This window comes from Tachyglossus aculeatus, chromosome X5 (genome assembly GCF_015852505.1).
Source record: "Tachyglossus aculeatus isolate mTacAcu1 chromosome X5, mTacAcu1.pri, whole genome shotgun sequence".
NCBI classification, from domain to species: domain Eukaryota; kingdom Metazoa; phylum Chordata; class Mammalia; order Monotremata; family Tachyglossidae; genus Tachyglossus; species Tachyglossus aculeatus.
In genome coordinates, this window is record NC_052097.1 from 11,165,940 (window position 1) to 11,191,285 (window position 25,346).

At 47.8% G+C, this 25,346-nt stretch overlaps 1 protein-coding gene across 2 annotated transcripts in view; it reads left to right on the forward strand.

The window, feature by feature from the left end:
* The first annotated feature begins 1,309 nt into the window (after positions 1 to 1,309).
* The window catches only part of RAP1GDS1 (Rap1 GTPase-GDP dissociation stimulator 1), a 108,064-nt gene continuing 84,027 nt past the window's right edge, over positions 1,310 to 25,346 (forward strand). For both annotated transcript variants that reach the window (XM_038769171.1, XM_038769172.1), the window contains exon 1: positions 1,310 to 1,350. In XM_038769171.1, coding sequence (XP_038625099.1) covers positions 1,347 to 1,350 — 4 coding nt within the window. In that variant the 5' untranslated portion in view covers positions 1,310 to 1,346. The remainder of the gene's footprint in view (positions 1,351 to 25,346) is intronic.

Sequence of the window (25,346 nt, forward strand, 5' to 3'; positions counted from 1 at the left end):
TGAATGAATGAATGAGTAACTGACTGCGTGACTGACTGACTGAATGAGTGACACTGCATGACTGACTGACTGTGTGACTGACTGACTGAATGAATGACTAACTGACTGCATGACTGACTTACTGACTGACTGACTGACTGAATGAATGAATGAATGACTTACTGACGGAATGAATGACTGACTGAATGAATGAGTAACTGACTGCATGACTGACTGACTGATAGAATGAATGAATGACTAACTGCATGACTGACTGACTGATGGAATGACTGATGACTGACTGATGGGATGAATGACTGACTGAATGACTGACCGACTAAATGACTGACTGACTGACAGAATGAATGACTGATGGCATGAATGAGTGAATGGTGGAATGAATGACCGACTGACTGACTGACTGACTGACTGATGGAATGAATGAGTGACTGACTGACTGACTGACTGACTGACTAAATGACTGACTGACTAACCTGATAAATGACTGATGGCATGAATGACTGAATGGTGGGACTGACTGACTGACTGACTGACTGACTGACTGACTGATGGAATGAATGACTGATTGAGTGACTAAATGACTGACTGACTAAATGACTGACTGACTGACTGACTGACTGACTGATGGAATGAATGACTGACAGACTGACTGACAAAATGACTGACTGACTGACGGACGGAATGACTGAATGAAGGAAGGAATGAATGAATGATTGAATGACGGAACGGGCGGGGCGGGGCCTGAGGAGGCTCCGCCCCGGCCGTCCGGCCTCACTGGGCATGCTCCGTAGCGGAGCCCGTGTGGGGGGGCGGGGCGGAGGGCGCGGCCTGCCGAGGCACTGGGCATGCGCCGTGGCGGTGTGGGGGCGTGGCCTGCGGAGGCTCCGGGCCCTGCCCGCGCTGGGCATGCGCCGTAGCGGGCCCCGTGTGGGGGCGGGGCGGAGGGCGCGGCCCGGCGAGGCGCCGGGCATGCGCCGTGGCGGTGTGGGGGCGTGGCCTGCTGGGGGGCGTGGCTGGGCATGCGCCGTAGCGGGGCCCGTGTCGGGCGGGGCGCGGCGCCAGGTGGGGAGGTCCGCGCGCTCGGCTCGCGTTCGGCTCGGGCTCGGCTCGCCTTCGGCCCCGCTCGGCTCGGCTTCGGCTCCGGCTCCGGCTCGGCTCCGGCTCGGGTTCGGCTCGGCTCCGGCTCGGACTCGGGTGGGGCTCGGCGGGGCTTCGGCCCGGGCTCGGCTCCCGGCTCGGCTCGGCTCGGCTCGGTTCGGCTCGGCTCGGCTCGGCTCGGCTCGGCTCGGGCCCGCGGGCCGGGAGCAGGAGCAGGAGGAGCAGGAGGAGCGGAGCCCCCCGACAACATGGGTAAGTCACCCCGGAACCCCAGCCTCCACCCCATCCGTCAGCCCCTCCTTTGGACTGCCCAACCGCTTAGTCCAGGGCTCCGCACACGGTAAGCGCTCAGTAAATACGATCGAATGAATGAATGAATGAATAAATCCCCATCCCATCCCCACCTCCCTCCATCCCCCTTCCACCCGTCCCGTCATTCATTCATTCATTCAGTCGTATTTATTGAGCGCTAACGGTGCGCAGAGCACTGGACTAAGCGCTTGGGAAGTCCAAGCTGGCAACATAGAGAGACGGTTGCTACCCAACAGCGGGCTCACAGTCTAGAGGGGGACTCGCCTCCATCCATCCCCCCACCTCCATCCCTCCCATCCCCCCCATCCCATCCTCACCTCTATCCATCCCATCCCCTCCTCCATCCCTCCCATCCCATCCTCACCTCCATCCCTCCCATCCCCACCTCCCATCCAATCCCCACCTCCCATCCCCCCACCTCATCCCCACCTCCATCCCTCCCATCCCCACCTCCCATCCCATCCCCACCCCCCATCCCATCCCCTCTCCTACATACCATCGCTCCTCCATCCCAACCCCATCTCATCTCCTTCATCCCCTCCCCACCTCCATCCATCCCATCCCCTCCCCACCTCCATCCATCCCCTCCCCACCTCCATCCATCCCATCCCCTCCCCACCTCCATCCATCCCCTCCCCACCTCCCATCCCTCCCATCCCCTCCATCCCCCCATCCCATCCCCACCTCCATCCCTCCTATCCCATCCCATCCCCACCCCTTCTGTTTCTGCTTCCCTGGAGCGGGCCCTGCCACCATCACAGCCCCCCTGCCCTCCCCGGGGCAATCCATGCCAACTCATCCCCCAAACCCGAGGGGCAGGGCCTCTGCCCCCAGGGGGGCTGCCCAACCCGGGCACAGAGTGGAGGGCAAGAGAGGTCCTCCCCCCAGAGACACACAGACACACAGGACAGGCAGGGCACCCATCAGGGTGCCCATCCCCTCCGCCCCACTCACTCACAGAGCAAATTGGTACAAGGCCTCTGTAAACGCCCCAGGCCTCTGGGACCACAAGAGAGGCTTTTAGTTTGATAGGGGTACTAGTCGTCGCTGTATTTTTGGCAGGATTAGCACTGGGGAGCAAATTGGTACAAGGCCTCTGTAAACGCCCCAGGCCACTGGGACCACAAGAGAGGCTTTTAGTTTGATAGGGGTACTAGTCGTCGCTGTATTTTTGGCAGGATTTTAGCACTGGGGAGCAAATTGGTACAAGTCCTCTGTAAACGCCCCAGGCCTCCGGGACCACAAGAGAGGCTTTTAGTTTGATAGGGGTACTAGTCGTCGCTTTACCCGCCCTCGCACCCCCGCCAAACTGGGAAGCCCCACGGGGACCGGGGACTGTGTCCCCTTGGTTTCCCCCCCATCCACCCCCAGCGCCCAGCACGGCGTCCAAATCCCCCGATTAGCATCCTCATCCAAAGCGTGGCCATCTGGCCCGGACGGACGGTGGCCTGTCTTAATTTTATTTTTCTTTCCCAGCCGCCTCTTCCCCAACCTGCGGTGGCTGGGGTCTTCCCCTCGGAGCATCATTTTAAGATAATAACAGTGGCATCTGTTAAGCATCTGAGGAAGCGAGAAGGTAGCGCCCGTCGAAAAATCTTGGAGCCCCTGCCCAAATCCCCGGTAGCCGTCTCTCCTCCTGTTACCCGCTCCCGCCCTTCGTGATGGCATTTATTAAGCGCTTACTATGTGCAAAGCACTGTTCTAAGCGCTGGGGAGGTTACAAGGTGATCAGGTTGTCCCACGTGGGCTCACAGTCTTAGTCCCCATTTTACAGATGAGATGATAACTGAGCTCCCGCCCTTCGTGATGGCATTTATTAAGCGCTTACTATGTGCAAAGCAGTGTTCTAAGCGCTGGGGAGGTTACAAGGTGATCGGGTTGTCCCACGGGGGCTCACAGTCTTAATCCCCATTTTACAGATGAGATGATAACTGAGGCTCAGAGAAGTGACGTTAAAATAAGGTTGTCCCACGTGGGCTCACAGTCTTAATCCCCATTTTACAGGTGAGATAACTGAGGTATAGAGAAGCGAAGTGAGTTGCCCAGAGTCACACAGCTGGCGATTGGCGGAGCCGGGATTTGAACCCATGACCTCTGACTCCGAAGTCCGGGCTCTTTCCACTGAGCCACGCTGCTCCTTAATGCCCCACTTACTTGGCCGGACCTCCCATAGGCCTTTCCCGCCTCTCTCACTCCAAACCGGAGATCTCCTCCACCTGACGGAGTGAGATAATAAAAGTAATAATAATAATGGCATTTATTAAGCGCTTACTATGTGCAAAGCACTGTTCTAAGCACTGGGGAGGTTACAGAGTGATCAGGTTGCCCCACGTGGAGCTCACAGTCCTAATCCCCATTTTCCAGATGAGGTAACTGAGGCCCAGAGACGCGAAGTGACTTGCCCACAGTTGACAATTGGCGGAGCCGGGATTTGAACCCGTGACCTCGGACTCCAAAGCCCGGGCTCTTTCCACTGAGCCACGCTGGTTCTCTGCGTGAGATGGGGTGAGGTGGACCGCGAGTCCCGGAGAGAGAGGAGCCTCTGGTTTGGATCCGGGTGGAGGGAAGAGGGGGATTTTGGAAGGGATGGAAAACCAAGGCCTTCCCGTTGGCCCTGGTGATGCACACGCCCCAGGCCTCTGGGACCACAAGAGAGGCTTTTAGTTTGATAGGGGTACTAGTCGGTCGCTGTATTTTTGGCAGGATTAGCACTGGGGAGCAAATTGGTACAAGTCCTCTGTAAACGCCCCAGGCCTCTGGGACCACAAGAGAGGCTTTTAGTTTGATAGGGGTACTAGTCGGTCGCTGTGTTTTTGGCAGGATTAGCACTGGGGAGCAAATTGGTACAAGTCCTCTGTAAACGCCCCAGGCCTCTGGGACCACAAGAGAGGCTTTTAGTTTGATAGGGGTACTAGTCGGTCGCTGTGTTTTTGGCAGGATTAGCACTGGGGAGCAAATTGGTACAAGTCCTCTGTAAACGCCCCAGGCCTCTGGGACCACAAGAGAGGCTTTTAGTTTGATAGGGGTACTAGTCGTCGCTGTATTTTTGGCAGGATTAGCACTAGGGAGCAAATTGGTACAAGTCCTCTGTAAGCGACCCAGGCCTCTGGGACCACAAGAGAGGCTTTTAGTTTGATAGGGGTACTAGTCGGTCGCTGTATTTTTGGCAGGATTAGCACTGGGGAGCAAATTGGTACAAGTCCTCTGTAAACGCCCCAGGCCTCTGGGACCACAAGAGAGGCTTTTAGTTTGATAGGGGTACTAGTCCTCTCGCTGTATTTTTGGCAGGATTAGCACTGGGGAGCAAATTGGTACAAGTCCTCTGTAAGCGACCCAGGCCTCTGGGACCACAAGAGAAGCTTTTAGTTTGATAGGGGTACGTCGCTGTATTTTTGGCAGGATTAGCACTGGGGAGCAAATTGGTACAAGTCCTCTGTAAACGCCCCAGGCCTCTGGGACCACAAGAGAGGCTTTTAGTTTGATAGGGGTACTAGTCGTCTCACTGTTGTTTTGGCAGGATTAGCACTGGGGAGCAAATTGGTACAAGTCCTCTGTAAACGCCCCAGGCCTCTGGGACCACAAGAGAGGCTTTTAGTTTGATAGGGGTACTAGTCGTCGCTGTATTTTTGGCAGGATTAGCACTGGGGAGCAAATTGGTACAAGGCCTCTGTAAGCGACCCAGGCCTCTGGGACCACAAGAGAGGCTTTTAGTTTGATAGGGGTACTAGTCGTCTTGCTGTGTTTTTGGCAGGATTAGCACTGGGGAGCAAATTGGTACAAGTCCTCTGTAAACGCCCCAGGCCTCTGGGACCACAAGAGAGGCTTTTAGTTTGATAGGGGTACTAGTCGTCTCGCTGTATTTTTGGCAGGATTAGCACTGGGGAGCAAGTTGGTACAAGTCCTCTGTAAGCGACCCAGGCCTCTGGGACCACAAGAGAAGCTTTTAGTTTGATAGGGGTACTAGTCGTCTCACTGTTGTTTTGGCAGGATTAGCACTGGGGAGCAAATTGGTACAAGTCCTCTGTAAACGCCCCAGGCCTCTGGGACCACAAGAGAGGCTTTTAGTTTGATAGGGGTACTAGTCTTCTCGCTGTATTTTTGGCAGGATTAGCACTGGGGAGCAAATTGGTACAAGTCCTCTGTAAACGCCCCAGGCCTCTGGGACCACAAGAGAGGCTTTTAGTTTGGTAGGGGTACTAGTCGTCTCCCTGTATTTTTGGCAGGATTAGCACTGGGGAGCAAATTGGTACAAGTCCTCTGTAAACGCCCCAGGCCTCTGGGACCACAAGAGAGGCTTTTAGTTTGATAGGGGTACTAGTCGTCTCGCTGTATTTTTGGCAGGATTAGCACTGGGGAGCAAATTGGTACAAGTCCTCTGTAAACGCCCCAGGCCTCTGGGACCACAAGAGAGGCTTTTAGTTTGATAGGGGTACTAGTCGGTCGCTGTATTTTTGGCAGGATTAGCACTGGGGAGCAAATTGGTACAAGGCCTCTGGAAACCCCCCAGGCCTCTGGGACCACAAGAGAGGCTTTTAGTTTGATAGGGGTACTAGTCGTCTCGCTGTATTTTTGGCAGGATTAGCACTGGGGAGCAAATTGGTACAAGGCCTCTGTAAATGCCCCAGGCCTCTGGGACCACAAGAGAGGCTTTTAGTTTGATAGGGGTACTAGTCGGTCGCTGTATTTTTGGCAGGATTAGCACCGGGGAGCAAATTGGGACGAGTCCTACATAAAGAACTAACACATCCGCAAGAAAAATTAGATTTCCTTGGGACCTCAGAGACCCCGTCTAGACGGTGAGCTCGTTGTGGGCAGGGATTCTCTCTCTCTCTATTGCTAGATTGTATTTTCCAAGCACTTAGTACAGCGCTCTGCACACAGTAAGCGCTCAATAAATACGATTGAATGAACCGGTGCCATTTCACGCTGCCCGGATTCTCTCTCTCTCTGTTGCTATATTGTATTTTCCAATGCTCTGCACAGAGTAAGTGCTCAATAAATACGATTGAATGAATGAATGAACCGGTGCCATTTCACGCTGCCCGGATTCTCTCTCTCCCTATTGCTATATTGTATTTTCCACGCACCTAGTACAGCGTTCTGCACACAGTAAGCGCTCAGTAAATACGATTGAATGAATGAACGAACCGGTGCCATTTCACGCTGCCCGGATTCTCTCTCTCTCTTGCTATATTGTATTTTCCAATGCTCTGCACACAGTAAGCGCTCAATAAATACGATTGAATGAATGAATGAACCGGTGCCATTTCACGCTGCCCGGCTTCTCTCTCTCCCTATTGCTATATTGTATTTTCCAAGCACTTAGTACAGCGCCAAGCGCTCAGTAAATACGATTGAATGAGTGAATGAACCGGTGCCATTTCACGCTGCCCGGATTCTCTCTCTCTATTGCTATAATAATAATAATGTTGGCATTTGTTAAGCGCTTACTATGTGCAAAGCACTGTTCTAAGCGCTTGGGGGGGATACAAAGTGATCAGGTTGTCCCACGTGGGGCTCACAGTCTTAATCCCCATTTTACAGATGAGGGAACTGAGGCTCAGAGAAGTTAAGTGACTTTCCCAAGGTCACACAGCAGACACGTGGCGGAGCCGGGATTCGAACCCATGACCTCTGACTCCAAAGCCCGTGCTCTTTCCACTGAGCCACGCTGCTATATTGTATTTTCCAATGCTCTGCACAGTAAGCGCTCAATAAATACGATTGAATGAATGAATGAACCGGTGCCATTTCACGCTGCCCGGATTCTCTCTCTCTATTGCTCTATTGTATTTTCCAAGCGCTTAGTACAGCGCTCTGCACACAGTAAGCGCTCAATAAATGCGATTGAATGAATGAACCAGTGCCATTTCACGCTGCCCGGTCGTGGGTTCTAATCCCGGCTCCGCCACTTGTGTGCTGGGTGACTTTGGGGGAGCCCCTTCACTTCTCTGGGCCTCAGTGACCTCATCTGGAAAATGGGGATTGAGACTGCGAGTCCCACGCGGGGCAGGGACCGTGTCCAACCCGATTTGCTTGCTTCCGCCCCAGTGCTTAGTACAGCGCTTGGCACAGAGTAAGTGCTTAACGTATGCCATTATAATTATTATTTATTGTTTCCTTATGGTGGGGATTGAACTCCAAAAGGATAGCCGGGCGGGAAACCCTTTCCCAATTTTCTCCAGAAACGGGTCGTATCCCTCTTCAGTGAGCCCACTGTTGGGTAGGGACTGTCTATATGTTGCCAACTTGTGCTTCCCAAGCGCTTAGTACAGTGTTCTGCACACAGTAAGCGCTCAATAAATACGATTGATTGATTGATTCTGGGCCGTGAGCCCGTTGTCGGGTCCGGACCGTCTCCATAGGTTGCCGATTTGGACTTCCCAAGCGTTCTGCACACAGTAAACGCTCAATAAATACGATGGAATGAATGAGTAACCACGTAATGTAGATTTAACGTTAGATTGGGATCCTCCAGGAGGAGACTCCTTCCTCACTGGTCCGAGGCATCGGGAAACATCGGCCGCCTGAAGGAATAGAAGTCCGGCCGTCGCCAGCTCCGCTTTTCCTGAAATTCCCGCCGCTCTTCCCTCTGGCGTCGTTTGTCGGGCCTTGGCGGATGTGAGGCTTGAGTTTGGAAATGAAGAGTGTTTCGTGAATTGTGGCGTTATTTATCCCGGCGGGGCGGGAATGCGGGCCGAGCGGTGCTCGGAACGGGCCGAGCCGTAGAGAGGGCAGGGCCCCTGGTGTTGTCCGCCCTTGAGCTGACCTCCAGGATTTGGGGTAAACTGAGGGAAGGTACCTCCGACCCCCTCGGCCACGAGGGCAGCCGTTGCCAGGTGATCGGAGGAGCGGCCATAGTGACTCTGCATCTTTTTAATCTGCTCCCGAAATCTGTTTGAACTCCATGGAAAGCTTCCCCTCCCCTAGGTGAACTATTTGCGACCGTGGGGGGATTGTCGCGTCCCACAAACCCATCTCCTCCCGGGTTCAGAAACGCACGTCGATCTTTTCCCGGGATGACGCGACCCGAGCGGCCTCCGACACGGACCCCGAAGGGCTCCCCCGTAGTGACCACTTGGCTCTGGAAAAGTCCGCTCGATCCGTCGGCGGGATTGCGTGCCCACCTCGTGCGAGGCGATTGGGAATTTCGAGCAGCGGGATTTCTTGAGCCCGCATTTGAAATGCGATCGAATGAATGAGTGCTGAGCACTGCGCTAAGCGGCTCGCCCCCAAAACAAGCAGAGGTAAAGGCATTGACAGACAGTAATCAAAATGAACCGTCGAGTGAGCGATTGAATAAACGTACGACCCCGAGGATGCGCCGGAGCGGGGAGAGAAGTGGTAGGGATGACCGTGGCGGTCGGACTTCCGGAGTGGGAGAGGAAGACGGGGAAGGGGAGGAGTAGACGGAGAGAAATCCCGAAGCTTTGAAAATGGCAGGGGAGGCCTGAGAGGAAATCCACGGTTTCGACCCCTCTTCTGGGTTCTTTTCCCGGCTCCGTCCCTCGTCAGCCGTTCGACCTCGGGCAGGTCGCTCGGCTTCTTTGTGCCTCGGTTCCCTCAGCTGCAGAAGGGGGGCTCGAAAGCGCTCAACAAGTACCATAATTATTATTATTACCTAGCCCGTCGGGCCCGATGATCCTTTCTCTTAACAGGCACCAATCAATCAATCAATCAATCGTATTTATTGAGCGCTTACTATGTGCAGAGCACTGTACTAAGCGCTTGGGAAGTGCAAATTGGCAACACATAGAGACAGTCCCTACCCAACAGTGGGCTCACAGTCTAAAAGGGGGAGACAGCGAACAGAACCAAACATACCAACAAAATAAAATAAATAGGATAGAAATGTACAAGCAAAATAAATAAATAAATAAATAGAGTAATAAATATGTACAACCATATATACATATATACAGGTGCTATTATCACTGTTGTTATTATTATTATTATTACTCGGATTCTTCCGTCTTTGGCGCTTTTCCTAGCCAGAGAGGACGATTGTAAAATTCCGTACGCCACGGAAAGCAGACACGCGGAAAGATGATTTTCCCTGCCAGGGAAAAGAGATTCGTGTGCACCTAGCGGGCGGGAAGCACCCTTATGATAGGGATTTTTTGCTACTATTAATATATCCTCTGAAGAAATAACGATTGCTCTTTTTGAGACACTCCCGTGGTTGTGCATTCCTGCTAGAGGGTAGTGGTTTTTGTTTTCCTTTCGGCCTACGGTTCTTGGGTTTATTCTGTCGCCTTAAAAAAATAATAATTCAGCCGCGCCCCTGTTTTCTCCCTTGTACATCACTGATTTGAGCGTGAAGCAAAATTGTAATCCCACGGGCGGAGCCGCCGCCAGTGTTGTGGGAAGCTCCGAGCCGCGATGGGCGTGGGATGACCCCAGCTGTTTTCCTTTCGGCCTACGGTTCTTGGGTTTATTCTTTCACCTTAAAAAATAATAATTCAGCCGTGCCCGTTTTCTCTTCTCCCTTGTACATCACTGATTTGAGCGTGAAGTGAAATTGTAATCCCACGGGCGGAGCTGCTGCCAGTGCTTTGGGAAGCTCCGCGTCTCGATGAGAGTGGGATGACCCAAGCTGTTTTCCTTTCGGCCTACGGTTCTTGGGTTTATTCTTTCGCCTTAATAAAATAATAATTCAGCCATTCCCGTTTTCTCTTCTCCCTTGTACATCACTGATTTGAGCGTGAAGCGAAATTGTAATCCCACGGGCGGAAACGCCACCAGTGTTCCGGGAAGCTCCGCGCCGCGATGGGCGTGGGATGACCCAAGCTGTTTTCCTTTCATTCATTCATTCATTCAATCATATTTATTGAGCGCTTACTGTGTGCGGAGCACTGTACTAAGCGCTTGGGAAGTACAAGTCGGCAACATTTAGAGACAGTCCCTACCCAACAACAGGCGATTTTCCCCCCTTCCTTAACACGCAGACTGGAAAGGGTCTGTGTCCCCAGGCCCATCGTCTTTCGGCCTATGGTTCTTGGGTTTATTCTTTCGCCTTAAAAAAATAATAATTCAGCCGTGCCCGTTTTCTCTTCTCCCTTGTACATCACTGATTTGAGCGTGATGTGAAATTGTAATCCCACGGGCGGAGCCGCCGCCAGTGTTCTGGGAAGCTCCGTGCCATGATGGGCGTGGGATGACCCAAGATGTTTTCCTTTCGGCCTACGGTTCTTGGGTTTATTCTTTCGCCTTAAAAAAATAATAATTCAGCTGTTCCCCTGTTTTCTCTTCTCCCTTGTACATCACTGATTTGAGCGTGAAGCAGAATTGCTGAAGCAAAATTGTAATCCCACGGGCGGAGCTGCTGCCAGTGTTTTGGAAAGCTCCGCGCCTCGATGGGAGTGGGATGACCCAAACTGTTTTCCTTTCGGCCTACGGTTCTTGGGTTTATTCTTTCGCCTTAAAAAAAATAATTCAGCCGTGCACCTGTTTTCTCCCTTGTACATCACTGATTTGAGCGTGAAGCGAAATTGTAATCCCACGGGCGGAGCCGCCGCCAGTGTTGTGGGAAGCTCCGTGCCTCGATGGGAGTGGGATGACCCAAGCTGTTTTCCTTTCGGCCTACGGTTCTTGAGTTTATTCTTTCGCCTTAAAGAAAGAAATAATTCAGTGAAGCGAAATTGTAATCCCACAGGCGGAGCCGCCGCCAGTGTTGTGGGAAGCTCCGCGCCGCGTTGGGCGTGGGATGACCCAAGCTGTTCTTTGCCCAGATTTATGAGGAGAATAATCTCGCCGTTTTGCTCTCAGATTTGCCTTAATTCCCTTCAGTATTGTCTCCAAGAGGTCGGGCCCTGAAGGGACATTTCTCATCCGGGCGCCATCAGGCCCACGGCGGATTTTCTGGAGGTTTTTCCGAGATGGCGGGATTTGCGGGAGTAAAATCCCTGCTGGGTCCAAATGTTGTGAGGTGTCGTGTTGTGAGGTACCTACCTCTCCTGGCTGCTTTCCTGCCACAATTGATTGATTGATTGATTGAATTCAGCCCGCAAACTTCACCCCTCTAATGCCAACCTAGTCTCCTCTCTCTCGCCGCCGACCATATATATATACCTGTATATGTGTACCTATGTCCTGTATATATGTGTATATATATATATATATATATACATTTGTGCATATTTATTCCCCCTTTTAGACTGTGAGCCCACTGTTGGGTAGGGACTGTCTCTATATGTTGCCAACTTGTACTTCCCAAGCGCTTAGTACAGTGCTCTGCACACAGTAAGCGCTCAATTAATACGATTGATGATGATTCCTCTATTTTACTTGTACATATTCCATTTATTTTATTTTGTTAATACGTTTTGTTGTCTGTCTCCCCCTTCTAGACTGGGAGCCCGCTGTCAGGTAGGGACCATCTCCATATGTTGCCAATTTGTACTTCCCAAGCGCTTAGCACAGCGCTCTGCACACAGTAAGCGCTCAATAAATACGATTGAATGAATGAATGAATGAACCCCTTCCCCGCCCCACAGCACTTGTGTATATTTGCACGTACTTCTTATTCTATTTATTTTATCGACGATATGTATCTTTCTATAATTCTATTTATTTGGAGGCTTTTGATGTCTGTCGACTTGTTTTGTTGCCTGTGTCCCCCTTCTAGACTGTGAGCCCGTTGTTGGGTAGGGATTGTCTCTATCTGTTGCCGACTTGTCCTCTCCCAAGCGCTTAGTACAGTGCTCTGCACACAGTAAGCACTCAATAAATACGATTGCTTGAATGAATGAATGACTTTCCCAAGCACTCAGAGAATAATAATAATAATAATAATGATGGCATTTATTAAGCACTTACTATGTACAAAGCACTGTGCTAAGTGCTGGGGAGGTTACAAGGTGATCAGGTTGTCCCACAGGGGGCTCACAGTCTTAATTCCCATTTTGCAGATGAGGTAACTGAGGCTCAGAGAAGTGAGGTGACTTGCCCAAAGTCACCCAGCTGGCAATTGGCGGAGCCAGGACTCGAACCCATGACCTCTGACTCCAAAGCCCGGGCTCTTTCCAGATACGATTGATTGATGGATTTTGCTTAGTGTATGTTTGGCACGGAGAAGCAGCGTGGCTCAGTGGAAAGAGCCCAGGCTTTGGAGTCAGAGGTCAGGGGTTCAAATCCTGGCTCTGCCACTTGTCGGCTGGGTGACTTTGGGCCAGTCACTTCACTTCTCTGGGCCTCAGTTCCCTCATCTGTAAAATGGGGGTGAAGACTGTGAGGCTCCTGTGGGACAATCTGATCACCTTGTAACCTCCCCAGCGCTTAGAACAGTGCTTTGCACACAGTAAGTGCTTAATAAATGCCATCATTATTATTATTATATTATATACTAAGCGCCGGGGTAGATACAAGATAATCAGGTTGGACACAGACCCTGTCCCACGTGAGGCTCACAGTCCTAATCAGAGGGAGTAGATTTAAATCCCCATTTTCCAGATGAGGTAACTGAGGCTCAGAGATAATAATTCATTCATTCATTCATTCATTCAGTCGTATTTATTGAGCACTAACTGTGTGCAGAGCACTGTACTAAGCGCTTGGGAAGTCCAAGTTGGCAACATATAGAGACGGTCCCTACCCAACAGTGGGCTCACAGTCTAGAAGGGGGAGACAGAGAACAAAACAAAACATATTAACAAAATAAAATAAATAGAATATGTACAAGTAAAATAAATAGAGTAATAAATAAACAAATGGAGTAATAACAAATAAATAGAGTAATAATAAATAAATAGAGTAATAGTAATAATAATAATCAATCAATCAATCGTATTTATTGAGCGCTTACTATGTGCAGAGCACTGTACTAAGCACTTGGGAAATCCAAGTTGGCAACATATAGAGACAGTCCCTACCCAACAGTGGGCTCACAGTCTAGAAGGGGGAGACAGAGAACAAAACAAAACATATTAACAAAATAAAATAAATAGAATATGTACAAGTAAAATAAATAGAGTAATAAATAAATAAATAGAGTAATAAATTAGTAGAGTAATAATAAATAAATAGAGTAATAATTATAATAATAATGGTATTTGTTAAGCGCTTACTATGTGCCAAGCACTGTTCTAAGCGCTGAGGTAGATACAAGGTGATCAGGTTGTCCCACGGGGGGCTCACAGTCTTCATCCCCATTTTGCAGATGAGGGAACTGGGGACCAGAGAAGTTAAGTGACTTGACCAAGGTCGCGCAGCTGATAAGCGGCAGAGCTGGGATTTGAACCCAGGACCTCGGACTCCAAAGCCCGGGCTCTTTCCACCGAGCCGCGCTGCTTCCCCCGGTGTGAAGGGACTTGCCCCGAGTCACCCAGCAAACCAGCCCCCGCCCTCCCCAGCCTCAGAGGGAGTCACGCTGAGTCCGGGAGGCCTCCAAGTATACCTCTGCAAAAGGCACGGATAATAATAATTATGATACTTGATAAGCGCTTACTACGTGCCGAGCAATCATCTCATTGCATCGGGCTGGGGGAAGAACCCCGCATTCTCCTCCCAGCTCCTCCACTCGCCTGCTGCGTGACCTTGGGAGAGTCGCTTCTCTCCTCTGTGCCTCGGTTTCCTCCTCTATCAAATAAGGATTAAGTCAATTCTCCCTTTCATTCGTTCAGTTGTATCCGCTCATCTCCTCTGGGCCTCCGTTTCTTCCTCTATCAAATGAGGGTGGAAAATCAGTTCCCCCTTTCAATCATATTTCTTAACCATCTAGGGGGGGAGGCAGATGTTTATACAAATAAATTAATTACAGATATGGACAGAAATGCTGTGGGGATGAATAAAGGGAGCAAATAAGGATTAAACCGGTTCTCCCTTTCATTCGTTCAGTTGTATCTGCTCATCTCCTCTGTGCCTCCGTTTCTTCCTCTATCAAATGAGGGTGGAAAATCAGTTCCCCCTTTCATTTAATCATATTTATTAACCATCTAGAGGGGGGAGGCAGACGTTTATACCAATAAATTAATTACAGATATGGACAGAAATGCTGTGGGGATGAATAAAGGGAGCAAATAAGGATTAAACCGGTTCTCCCTTTCATTCGTTCAGTTGTATCCGCTCATCTTCTCTGTGCCTCCGTTTCTTTCTCTATCAAATGAGGGTGGAAAATCAGTTCCCCCTTTCATTTAATCGTATTTATTAACCGTCTAGAGGGGGGAGGCAGATGTTTATACAAATAATTTAATTACAGATATGGACAGAAATGCTGTGGGGATGAATAAAGGGAGCAACAAAGGATTAAACCGGTTCTCCCTTTCATTCGTTCAGTTGTACCCGCTCATCTCCTCTCTGCCTCCGTTTCTTCCTCTATCAAATGAGGGTGGAAAATCAGTTCCCCCTTTCATTTCATCGTATTTATTAACCGTCTAGAGGGGGGAGGCAGACGTTTATACCAATAAATTAATTACAGATATGGACAGAAATGCTGTGGGGATGAATAAAGGGAGCAAATAAGGATTAAACCGGTTCTCCCTTTCATTCGTTCAGTTGTATCTGCTCATCTCCTCTGTGCCTCCGTTTCTTCCTCTATCAAATGAGGGTGGAAAATCAGATCCCCCTTTCATTTCATCGTATTTATTAACCGTCTAGAGGGGGGAGGCAGACGTTTATACAAATAAATTAATTACAGATATGGACAGAAATGCTGTGGGGATGAATAAAGGGAGCAAATAAGGATTAAACCGGTTCTCCCTTTCATTCGTTCAGTTGTACCCGCTCATCTCCTCTGGGCCTCCGTTTCTTCCTCTATCAAATGAGGGTGGAAAATCAGATCCCCCTTTCATTTAATCGTATTTATTAACCGTCTAGAGGGGGGAGGCAGACGCTTATACAAATTAATTACGGATATGGACAGAAATGCTGTGGGGATGAAGAAAGGGAGCAAATAAGGATTAAACCGGTTCTCCCTTTCATTCGTTCAGTTGTACCCGCTCATCTCCTCTGGGCCTCCGTTTCTTCCTCTATCAAATGAGGGTGGAAAATCAGTTCCCCCTTTCATTTAATCGTATTTATTAACCATCTAGAGGGGGGAGGCAGACGTTTATACCAATAAATTAATTACAGATATGGACAGAAATGCTGTGGGGATGAATAAAGGGAGCAAATAAGGATTAAACCGGTTCTCCCTTTCATTCGTTCAGTTGTATCCGCTCATCTCGTCTGTGCCTCCGTTTCTTCCTCTATCAAATGAGGGTGGAAAATCAGTTCCCCCTTTCATTTAATCGTATTTATTAACCATCTAGAGGGGGGAGGCAGACGTTTATACCAATAAATTAATTACAGATATGGACAGAAATGCTGTGGGGATGAATAAAGGGAGCAAATAAGGATTAAACCGGTTCTCCCTTTCATTCGTTCAGTTGTATCCGCTCATCTCGTCTGTGCCTCCGTTTCTTCCTCTATCAAATGAGGGTGGAAAATCAGTTCCCCCTTTCATTTCATCGTATTTATTAACCGTCTAGAGGGGGGAGACAGACGTTTATACAAATAAATTAATTACAGATTTGGACAGAAATGCTGTGGGGATGAATAAAGGGAGCAAATAAGGATTAAACCGGTTCTCCCTTTCATTCGTTCAGTTGTACCCGCACATCTCCTCTGGGCCTCCGTTTCTTCCTCTATCAAATGAGGGTGGAAAATCAGTTCCCCCTTTCATTTAATTGTATTTATTAACCGTCTAGAGGGGGGAGGCAGACGTTTATACCAATAAATTAATTACAGATATGAACAGAAATGCTGTGGGGATGAATAAAGGGAGCAAATAAGGATTAAACCGGTTCTCCCTTTCATTCGTTCAGTTGTACCCGCTCATCTCCTCTGGGCCTCCGTTTCTTCCTCTATCAAATGAGGGTGGAAAATCAGTTCCCCCTTTCATTTCATCGTATGTATTAACCGTCTAGAGGGGGGAGGCAGACGTTTATACCAATAAATTAATTACAGATATGGACAGAAATGCTGTGGGGATGAATAAAGGGAGCAAATAAGGATTAAACCGGTTCTCCCTTTCATTCGTTCAGTTGTATCCGCTCATCTCGTCTGTGCCTCCGTTTCTTCCTCTATCAAATGAGGGTGGAAAATCAGTTCCCCCTTTCATTTAATCGTATTTATTAACCATCTAGAGGGGGGAGGCAGACGTTTATACCAATAAATTAATTACAGATATGGACAGAAATGCTGTGGGGATGAATAAAGGGAGCAAATAAGGATTAAACCGGTTCTCCCTTTATTCGTTCAGTTGTATCCGCTCATCTCGTCTGTGCCTCCGTTTCTTCCTCTATCAAATGAGGGTGGAAAATCAGTTCCCCCTTTCATTTCATCGTATTTATTAACCGTCTAGAGGGGGGAGACAGACGTTTATACAAATAAATTAATTACAGATTTGGACAGAAATGCTGTGGGGATGAATAAAGGGAGCAAATAAGGATTAAACCGGTTCTCCCTTTCATTCGTTCAGTTGTACCCGCACATCTCCTCTGGGCCTCCGTTTCTTCCTCTATCAAATGAGGGTGGAAAATCAGTTCCCCCTTTCATTTAATTGTATTTATTAACCGTCTAGAGGGGGGAGGCAGACGTTTATACCAATAAATTAATTACAGATATGAACAGAAATGCTGTGGGGATGAATAAAGGGAGCAAATAAGGATTAAACCGGTTCTCCCTTTCATTCGTTCAGTTGTACCCGCTCATCTCCTCTGGGCCTCCGTTTCTTCCTCTATCAAATGAGGGTGGAAAATCAGTTCCCCCTTTCATTTAATCGTATTTATTAACCATCTAGAGGGGGGAGGCAGACGTTTATACCAATAAATTAATTACAGATATGGACAGAAATGCTGTGGGGATGAATAAAGGGAGCAAATAAGGATTAAACCGGTTCTCCCTTTCATTCGTTCAGTTGTATCCGCTCATCTCGTCTGTGCCTCCGTTTCTTCCTCTATCAAATGAGGGTGGAAAATCAGTTCCCCCTTTCATTTAATCGTATTTATTAACCGTCTAGAGGGGGGAGGCAGACGTTTATACAAATAAATTAATTACAGATATGGACAGAAATGCTGTGGGGATGAATAAAGGGAGCAAATAAGGATTAAACCGGTTCTCCCTTTCATTCGTTCAGTTGTATCCGCTCATCTCGTCTGTGCCTCCGTTTCTTCCTCTATCAAATGAGGGTGGAAAATCAGTTCCCCCTTTCATTTAATCGTATTTATTAACCATCTAGAGGGGGGAGGCAGACGTTTATACCAATAAATTAATTACAGATATGGACAGAAATGCTGTGGGGATGAATAAAGGGAGCAAATAAGGATTAAACCGGTTCTCCCTTTCATTCGTTCAGTTGTATCCGCTCATCTCGTCTGTGCCTCCGTTTCTTCCTCTATCAAATGAGGGTGGAAAATCAGTTCCCCCTTTCATTTCATCGTATTTATTAACCGTCTAGAGGGGGGAGACAGACGTTTATACAAATAAATTAATTACAGATTTGGACAGAAATGCTGTGGGGATGAATAAAGGGAGCAAATAAGGATTAAACCGGTTCTCCCTTTCATTCGTTCAGTTGTACCCGCACATCTCCTCTGGGCCTCCGTTTCTTCCTCTATCAAATGAGGGTGGAAAATCAGTTCCCCCTTTCATTTAATTGTATTTATTAACCGTCTAGAGGGGGGAGGCAGACGTTTATACCAATAAATTAATTACAGATATGAACAGAAATGCTGTGGGGATGAATAAAGGGAGCAAATAAGGATTAAACCGGTTCTCCCTTTCATTCGTTCAGTTGTACCCGCTCATCTCCTCTGGGCCTCCGTTTCTTCCTCTATCAAATGAGGGTGGAAAATCAGTTCCCCCTTTCATTTCATCGTATGTATTAACCGTCTAGAGGGGGGAGGCAGACGTTTATACCAATAAATTAATTACAGATATGGACAGAAATGCTGTGGGGATGAATAAAGGGAGCAACTAAGGATTAAACCGGTTCTCCCTTTCATTTGTTCAGTTGTACCCGCTCATCTCCTCTGGGCCTCCGTTTCTTCCTCTATCAAATGAGGGTGGAAAATCAGTTCCCCCTTTCATTTAATCGTATTTATTAACCGTCTAGAGGGGGGAGGCAGACGTTTATACCAATAAATTAATTACAGATATCTACAGAAATGCTGTGGGGATGAATAAAGGGAGCAAATAAGGATTAAACCGGTTCTCCCTTTCATTCGTTCAGTTTATCCGCTCATCTCCTCGGGGCCCCCGTTTCTTCCTGTATCAAATGAGGGTGGAAAATCAGTTCCCCTTTTCATTTAGCCATATTTATTATTTGTCTAGAAGGGGGAGGCAGACATTTACACCAATAAATTAATTACAGATATGGACAGAAATGCTGTGGGGATGAATAAAGGGAGCAAATAAGGATTAAACCGGTTCTCCCTTTCATTCGTTCAGTTGTATCCGCTCATCTCCTCTATGCCTCCGTTTCATCCTCTATCAAATGAGGGTGGAAAATCAGTTCCCCCTTTCATTTAATCGTATTTATTGAGCACTGAGTGTTTACAGAGCACTTTACTAGGTGCTTGGGAGAGTATAGTATAACAATAAATAGAACCAGTCCCTGCCCACAACAAGTTTACAGTCTAGAGGGGGGAGGCAGATATTTATACAAATAAATTAATTACAGATATGGACAGAAATGCTGTGGAGATGAATAAAGGGAGCAAATAAGGATTAAACCGGTTCTCCCTTTCATTCATTCAGTTGTATCCGCTCATCTCTGTGCCTCCATTTCTTCCTCTATCAAATGAGGGTGGAAAATCAGTTCCCCCTTGCATTTAATCGTATTTATTGAGCACTTTACTAAGTGCTTGGGAGAGTATAGTATAACAATAAATAGAAGCAGTCCCTGCCCACAACAAGTTTACAGTCTAGAGGGGGGAGGCAGACATTTATACAAATAAATTAATTACAAATATGGACAGAAATGCTGCGGGGATGAATAAAGGGAGCAAGTCAGGGTGACGCAGAAGGGAGTGGGAAAGGAGGAGAGGGGGGCTTAGTCAGGGAAGGCTTCGTGGAGGAGGGGGGCCTTCGATAAGGCTTTGATGGGGGGAGAGTTATTGTCTGGGGGATTTGAGATTTGAGGAGGGAGGACATTTCAGGCCGGAGACAGGACGAGGGTGAGAGGTCGGCGACGAGAGGAGGGAAAAGGACTGTGTCTGATCTGACTCTTCCCTGTATACCCCAGTGCTTAGCACAGTGTAATCGAGACATCATAATAATACTTTGTTGTTGTTATTAGTAGTAGTGGTAATGAGCAGATGATGGAGGGGTTTAAGTCTTCTCCAAATTGTAACCTCCCCGGGTGATGGGAGGCGGGCGGTATTTTCCACGTCTTCCTAATCGCTTCTGAGCAGACCTGTTTTGGACGTAATTACGGAGTTGAGTGATTGGGTTATTCCGGCCTGCTGGAATTTTCAATAGCAGGGAAAAGATCCACCAGGCCTCCGCGTCGTCTCCTGCTTTTCCGAGCCACATTGCCCGGAAGACAGACACGGGAAATTTGGGGACCCTTCTCGGTGCCTCCCCCGGCTCTCCCCGAAATTGAATTATAATATACCAGGTCTCGGAAGGAGACAGAGAAAATGCTCCTTCGGTCTTGAGAAGCCCTTTTTAGGTTCTTGAAGCCGGAGTCCGTTTCCCGTTTTGGTCTCTATATGTTGCCAATTTGTACTTCCCAAGCGCTTAGTACAGTGCTCTGCACATAGTAAGCGCTCAATAAATACGATTGATGATGATGATGATCTGTCGGACCCCTGGGAAAGGTGCACTTTCTCCTCTCATCGCTTTCCGGGTGATTGTCGGCTCGGATTCCTTGGGAAATGGCACTGTCTTTTTTTTTGTTTTTTTAGAGGGTGAAATCTGGCCTTTGGAGGATGAGCTGAAAAGTCCCTCAAATTCAGAAGGAAATCGAATAAAGCTTGTCACAGTAGCTCTTTCTATTTTAGCTCCCGCATTTCTGTTTTAATGTCCGTCTCCCCGACTAGACTGTAAGCTCCTTGAGGATTGGAATTGCGTCTACTAACCCTATTGTCCTCTCCCGAGGAGTTAGTACAGTGCTCCGCCCACAGTAAAATCTCAATTTTTGTAATAATAATGATGGCATTTGTCAAGCGCTTACTATGCGCAAAGCACTGTTCTAAGCACTGGGGAGGTTACAAGGTGATCAGGTTGTCCCACGTGGGGCTCACAGTCTTAATCCCCATTTTACAGATGAGGGAACTGAGGTCCAGAGAAGTGAAGTGACTGGCCCAAAGTCACCCAGCTGACAATCGGCGGAGCCGGAGTTTGAACCCATGACCTTTTAGACTGTGAGCCCACTGTTGGGTAGGGACTGTCTCTATGTGTTGCCAACTTGTACTTCCCAAGCACTTAGTACAGTGCTCTGCACACAGTAAGCGCTCAATAAATGCGATTGATGATGATGACCTCTGGCTCCAAAGCCCGGGCTCTTTCCACTGAGCCACGCTGCTTCTCTAATTTTATTTATTTTTTCTTTTATTTATTTATATTGACGGCCGTCTCCCCTTCTAGGCTTTAAGCTCATGGCGGGCAGGGAATGTCTGCTTATTGGTGTATTGGACTCTCCCAAATGCTTAGTACAGTGCTCTGTGCGTGATAAGCGCTCAATAAATATGATTGGATAAATAAATGAGTCCCATCGATTGATTGCCTAGGAAAGGCTCGAGGAAAGGGGTATAGTGGAACCGCACAGATTGGCCCGGCCACTCTGCTTCTACTATGTGCTGAGCGCCGGGGTGGATACCAGGTGATCAGGTTGTCCCACATGGGGCTCCCAGTCTCCATCCCCATTTGACAGATGAGGGAACTGAGGCCCAGAGAAGCCAAGTGACCTGCCCAGAGTCACACAGCTGGTAAGTGGCGGAGCCAGGATTAGAACCCACGACCCCTGACTCCCAAGTGCATGTATTTCATTCATTCATTCAATCGTATTGATTGAGCGCTTACTGTGTGCAGGGCACTGGACTAAGCGCTTGGGAAGTACAAGCTTTGAACAGTTACTGTTTGCAGAGCGCTGGGCTAAATGCTCGGGAGAATATAATGCAGGTGGTAATAATAATAATAATAATGGTGGCAATTTTTAAGCGCTTACTATGTGCAAAGCCCTACTGAGAGCTCACCTCCTCCAGGAGGCCTTCCAATCAATCAATCAGTCAATTGTATTTATTGAGCGCTTACTGTGTGCAGAGCACTGTACTAAGCGCTTGTTAAGTACAAGTTGGCAACATATAGAAACGGCCCCTACCCAACAGTGGGCTTCCAGACTGAGCCCCCTCCTTCCCCTCCCCACAGCACCTGTATATATGTTTGTATGGATTTATTACTCTATTTTATTTGTACATATTTATTCTATTTCTTTTATTTTGTGAATATGTTTGGTTTTGTTCTCTGTCTCCCCCTTCTAGACTGTGAGCCCACTGTTGGGTAGGGACCGGCTCTAGATGTTGCCAACTTGGACTTCCCAAGCGCTTAGTACGGTGCTCTGCACGCAGTAAGTGCTCAATAAATACGATTGAATGAATGAATGAGTGAAAAGTGCTTAACAAATACCGTAATTAGTAAGCGCTTAATAAATGCTGTCATTATTATTATTATTTCACTTCTCTGGGCCTCAGTTCCCTCATCTGTAAAATGGGGATGAAGACTGTGAGCCCCCCGTGGGACAACCTGATCACCTTGTAACCTCCCCAACGCTTAGAACAGTGCTTTGCACAGAGTAAGCGCTCAACAAATGCCATCATTATTATTATTTTGTTTTGAAATGTTCCCCGTTTATTGATCTTTCTGTGTGTGTCCTTCCACCACCAGGATGAGGGGGGCCCGGGACTACATTCCTTCTGTTTATTTTGTGTTCACCCCAGCACTGCCTGGCATTCATTCGTTCATTCCTTCAATCGTATTTATTGAGCGCTTACTGTGTGCAGGGCACTGTACTAAGCGCTTGGGAACTCCAAGTTGGCAACATCTAGAGACAGTCCCTACCCGACAGTGGGCTCACAGTCTAGGAGGGGGAGACAGACAACAAAACAAAACATGTTAACAAAATCAAATAAATAGAATAAACTTGTGCAAATAAAATAAATGAATAAATAGAGTAATAAATGCGTACAAACATATATACATATATACAGGTGCTGTGGGGAGGGGAAGGAGGTAAGGCGGGGGGGATGGGGAGGGGGAGGAGGGGCTTAATAATAATAGTTATGGTATCTATTAAGCGCTTACTATGTGCCAGGCATTGTTCTAAGGGCCAGGGTAGATCCAAGGTAATCAGGTTGTCCCACGTGGGGCTCTCACAGTCTTAATCCCCATTTTACAGATGAGGGAACTGAGGCACAGAGAAGTGAAGCGATTTGCCTAAAGTCACACAGCTGCCCACTGTTGGGTAGGGACTGTCTCTATATGTTGCCAATTTGTACTTCCCAAGCGCTTAGTACAGTGCTCTGCACATAGTAAGCGCTCAATAAATACGATTGATGATGATGATGACAAGTGGCAGAGCCGGGATTTGAATAGGGATTTGACGGTCCCTAGTCATTCATTCATTCAATCGTATTTATTGAGCGCCTGCTGTGTGCAGAGCACTGGACTAAGCGCTTGGGAAGAGCAAGTTGGCAACATACAGTCCCTGCCCCACAAGGAGCTCACAGTCTAACTAGGAGGGAGTTGCGTTGAACACCCATTATAAAGATGACGCAACTGAGGCTCAGAGAGGTGAAGTGATTTGCCCAAGGTCACACAGCAGACCTCCCCACCCCCCCATCCTACCTCCTTCCCCTCCCCACAGCACATGTATATATATTTGTACGTATTTATTACTCTTTATTTTATTTGGACATATTTATTCTATTTATTTTATTTTGTGATTATGTTTTGTTGTCTGTCTCCCCCTTCTAGACTGTGAGCCCGCTGTCGGGTAGGGACCGTCTCTAGATGTCACCGACTTGGACTTCCCAAGCGCTTAGTACAGTGCTCTGCTCACAGTAAGCGCTCAATAAATGCGATTGAATTGAATGAAGCGGCAGAGCTGGGATTACAACCCACGTCCTCCGCCTCCCGGGCCTGGGTTCTTTCCACTAGGCCAAGCGGCTTCTCCGTTTGACAAAAGAGCAATTATTCTTGGTTTGGTTTTTTCCTCCATATTAAAAAAAAAAAGCGCAGTGGCACATACTGTGGCACCTACTGGAATTCATCAGATCGCTCTTAAAAATAGCCTAATCTCCGTACGCTCGGAAATGAAGTAATTATCTCTCTTGTATCTGTCGGCACAGCGTTTCGACGTGGCACTTAATGAGTTTTGGAAATTTCCTCGTCCGTAAACTGGAGATTGAATCCCGTTTGTCGCCCTTCCCAGACGGAGCCCCCGCCTTACCTCCTTCCCCTCCCCACAGCACCTGTATATATGTATATAAGTTTGTACATATTTATTACTCTATTTTACTTGTCCATATTTATTCTATTTATTTTATTTGGTTAATATGTTCTGTTTTGTTGTCCGTCTCCCCCTTCTAGACTGTGAACCCGCTGTCGGGTAGGGGCCGTCCCTAGATGTTGCCATCTTGGACTTCCCAAGCGCTTAGTACAGTGCTCTGCACACAGTAAGCGCTCAATAAATACGAGTGGATGAAGGAATGAATGGTTAGATGTATAGTAATGGCATTTGTTAAGCGCTTACTATGTGCGAAGCGCTGGGGAGGATACAAGGTGATCAGGTCGTCCCACGGGGGGCTCACATATGGGACGGGGACTGTGTGTGACCTGATGATCTTTGTCTACCCCAGCGCTTAGCACGTAGTAAGCACTCGCCAAATACCAGAATTATTATGTGGAATCAGATGCCCTGTTTACCATTCATTCATTCCTTCATTCAATCGTATTTATTGAGCGCTTACTGTGTGCAGAGCACTGTACTAAGCATTTGGGAAGGCCAAGTTGGCAACATATAGAGACAGTCCCTACCCAACAGTGGGCTCACAGTCTAAAAGGGGGAGACAGAGAACAAAACCAAACATACTAACAAAATAAAATAAATAGAATAAATATGTACAAGTAAAATAAGTAAATAAATAAATAGAGTAATAAGTAAGTCTTGAAGTGGTGAGAGCAACTATCCCAAATCCACGAACCTCCTCTTGCCAGAGTTCGGAGCGACAAGGGCCGGGAAAGAGCAGATCCTCCGACAAGATGCTCCAAACCCTTCATTCATTCATTCATTCAATCGTATTTATTGAGCGCTTACTGCGTGCAGAGCACTGTACTAAGCGCTTGGGAAGTCCAAGTCGGCAACGTATAGAGACGGCCCCTACCCGACAGCGGGCTCACGGTCTACCAGAAAAATCCTAATCCCCTTTGACGGTGGTTTCCTAGAGAATATTGAAAAAAAGACCCGATTATGGAACACTTCCATGATCAGTCCCCGTGGCGTTAGTTGTTTTATCCCCCTCTGTGCCTTCAGTCTCAATTTTAACCACTGACACGTCAGTCAATCGCTCAAAACGTTTATTAAGCTCTTTATTAAGCTCTTATAGTTTATTAAGCTCTCCCCCTCGTCCCCCTCTCCATCCCCCCGTCTTACCTCCTTCCCTTCCCCACAGCACCTGTATATATGTATATATGGTTGTACATATTTATTACTCTATTTATTTATTTATTTATTTATTTTACTTGTACATTTCTATCCTATTTATTTTATTTTGTTGGTATGTTTGGTTCTGTTCTCTGTCTCCCCCTTTTAGACTGTGAGCCCACTGTTGGGTAGGGACTGTCTCTATGTGTTGCCAGTTTGTACTTCCCAAGCGCTTAGTACAGTGCTCTGCACATAGTAAGCGCTCAATAAATACGATTGATTGATTGATTTTAGTGTATAAAGCACTGTGCTG